Below are 2,845 nucleotides of genomic sequence, written 5' to 3'. Positions count from 1 at the left end.
GAGAGACCCAGACGTCCCTCTGAGGCCCCTTCTAAGCCTGCAGTGCTCAGTCTGAGAGACCCAGACGTTCCTTCGAGGCCCCTTCTAAGCCTGCAGTGCTCTCTGGCGATTCTCTCTTGGTCTCCGGAAAAGGCTGCCTGAATGCCTGTGTCTTGCTGGCCCCAAACAGGCTAAGTGAGAATGGAGGGTGAGGTCAGGAAGCAAGAAGGCCTGTCCTCGCTGAGGGTCTGTCTGTGTTCCCTTCCTTCCCTGTCAGTCCCCCTCCCCCCTGTCTGACCTCTTCCACCCTCACCTGCCTGTACGTCTCTGTTCCCTCCGCCTTGCCCCCACCCCTCCAGGTTCCACGCCGTTCCCCTACAACCCTCTCATCATGAGGCTCCCGACAAACGTCATCACTCCCTCGACCCCCACAGCCATTCCACAAGGCAGCTCCAGTGGCCAGCACCACGCCTGGGAAGAGGAGCCCAAGCCCCTGCTCTGTTCACAGTATGAGACCCTCTCAGACAGCGAGTGACGGGGGAGACTGGGATGGATGGGGAGAGGAGGGATCGCCGTGGCAGGAGAGCCCAGGCCAAAGCCAGCTGGTTTGGTGGACACTGAGAATGAAGCTGGTCGACCACCTTCCTCCCTTCCCCCCCAGTCCCCCCAAGGGTACAGGAAGGAGCACCCAGAGTCCGTCTGGGAGTCCTGTGTCCTCCGGCCCAAAGCCTTAACAAACCCCCATTGCCGTGAGGGCAGAAAGCCCAGCTGGTAAGAGAGGCGCCGGCAGGGCAGCGGGTGGTAGCGCCCACCACTCCCAGCACCGCGTACACAGTCCCCCTGAGAAGGAAATCCCCCCCCCCCCCCCCCTCCCTGCTCATGCTCACAGTCTCTGTCCGGTCCCTTGGGAGGCCACCAACCCAGGAACTGAATTGACTTTCTCAGGGGAACCATGCCACCTGGTGCTCTGCCTCCTCTTTGGACTGGGGAGGGCAGGGGAAGTGGGAAGGCTTGACCTCTGTCTGAGGGCAGTGCATGTTACGGGGTAGGTCGGGAGGGAGGGTATGCACGGACAGGACAGGCCCACAGGCTGCACCGGCACAGTGGAGTGGCAGGATCCAGCACTTGAAGTGGGATGGCCATTCCCTCTTCTTGCCTCCCCCCTTTCCCAGTGTCAGCCAGCAAACCAGCTACATCTCTTCCCCCTTCTCCCCTCCCCCCACAAAGATAATTTCCCCCCAGTCTCGGACAAAGCACCGGCTCCACTGCTCCCTCGTGGCATTCAGAACCAAAGTTCAGTCCATGTCAGCAGACTCAGCTCACCCACAGCTCCTGGATTCTCCCAGAGCCCACCACCGCTGCCGCTTTGAGATCCCATCCGTGGACTCTGGGCCCCGGCCATCCTTCATGCTCTCCCCTCCCCCTCCCCGATCTAATGAAGATCGCCTTCGCTAAGTAAAACTCAGCCTCGGGAAACCCAATGCCAAAATGCAGGCCTGGGAAGTGAGTTATCAGGCCGTGTGGGGGCAGCAGGCTAGCAGGGGAGGACAGACCAGCCGTCTGTCCACACCAACTGACCCCAGAGATAGGAAAGTGGCGGGCGGGCCGCTGCCACCACCCCCGCTGCTTCTCAGAGAGTGGACTGATTTTCGGACATCGTTGCTGAAACGGTGGGAAGGAAAGGCAGTTGTAAATGATGTATTGGTCTACAGGGTATATTTTTGATACCTTCAGTGAATTATTTCAGATGTTTTACGTGAGGAATGACTAAACAGTATTACAGGCTGCTTTCGGTCTCTGCTTTTACTGCAAAAAAAAAGAAAAGAAAAAAAAAAGGCGTGTGCAGGCTTACCCCATCGTCCCATTGAGTGGTATTTCCATGGGCAAGGCGCTCACCCACCCCCCTCATTCAGAAGGCGCTTACTTCAAGGCAGGGTACCACCCGCAGTTACCAGTGTTGTTCATGAATAAAAAGCAAGCAGACCGTATTCTGGTTAGAGGTTTGCTTGGCCTCGGAGCTCCCCAGTGTCCGGGAGCCTCCCGGATGGGGTGGGATGGGGGGAGGGGAAGGGGTCTCCCCGAAACTCACAAGACACGTGAACTGGTTCTGTTGTATTTCCGTGTGTGATGACATTTTTTTTTTTACATTTTTTCATTCCATAATATATCAGACGTTGGATCATATCTGCCAGTTAACGTTTGTCAAAGGACTCCAATACTTTGCTCTGGAAATGAAAAGTGGGGGGGACAAAAATGAGGAGGGGAATGGGGTGGGGCAACAGAGGGCGGCCGTGGAGACTGGGTGGCTTCTGCCCGAGCCCCAGAGAGCGAGGGAGAGAACCAAAGAAGCTTCCAGGCCTCTGGGGGCTCCCTGGCCTACCGACAAGGGGATAGAGCACCCACCTGAGAAGAAAGGCACGTCAGCACATGATGCACGTTTTGTTTTTTAACAACATTTCTCCAGGTTCTGTCTCAAAGCCACAAAAAGATCGTGGGTTTTTTTGCCCCCCAGTGTCCAGATGTGTTTCATGATTTGTCATGTTCTTAAATGTCCTTTTCCGTTGCATACACCCCCCACACCCCACACAGAAAATATTCTCAATTCAGTTCTGTCCAGCAGGGGCCAGGCTCTGGGTTAGGAACTTGACAGGATAAAGGTAAAAACAAGAGAAGTCTGTGTCTTCAAAGGCCTTACGTTCTCCTGGGGGAGCACCCCAAGCATTTGGACTGAGTGGAGGGTGCGCTTGGCTGCTGGTGGTGAGGAGGCCTGTAGCAAGCAGATGCCAGGCCTGGCCGCAGTGCTGCTGGGTGGGTGGAACACTCTGGGCCCCTAGCAAAGCCCGGTTCTGCTGCTAAGCCCGCCCAG

At 56.6% G+C, this 2,845-nt stretch overlaps 1 protein-coding gene across 7 annotated transcripts in view; it reads left to right on the top strand.

Moving 5' to 3' along the window:
* Nucleotides 1-2,175, top strand: part of NCOR2 (nuclear receptor corepressor 2) — a 109,455-nt gene extending 107,280 nt beyond the window's left edge. For 6 of the 7 annotated variants that reach the window (XM_069081564.1, XM_069081563.1, XM_069081567.1 and 3 more), the window contains one exon: nt 339-2,175. In XM_069081564.1, the coding sequence (XP_068937665.1) occupies nt 339-514 (176 nt within the window). In that variant the 3' untranslated portion in view covers nt 515-2,175. Of the gene's footprint in view, nt 1-256 lie in introns of all 7 variants that reach the window. The other variant, XM_069081566.1, reaches the window with a different exon arrangement.
* Nucleotides 2,176-2,845: the final 670 nt, after the last annotated feature.

This window comes from Petaurus breviceps, unplaced genomic scaffold, assembly GCF_028583685.1.
Source record: "Petaurus breviceps papuanus isolate PSGF00001 unplaced genomic scaffold, PetGlider_PUasm1.0 99, whole genome shotgun sequence".
In the NCBI taxonomy this organism is placed as follows: Eukaryota; Metazoa; Chordata; class Mammalia; order Diprotodontia; family Petauridae; genus Petaurus; species Petaurus breviceps.
The sequence above is the reverse complement of the archived record's forward strand: the minus strand, read 5'-3'. Positions and strand labels throughout refer to the sequence as shown.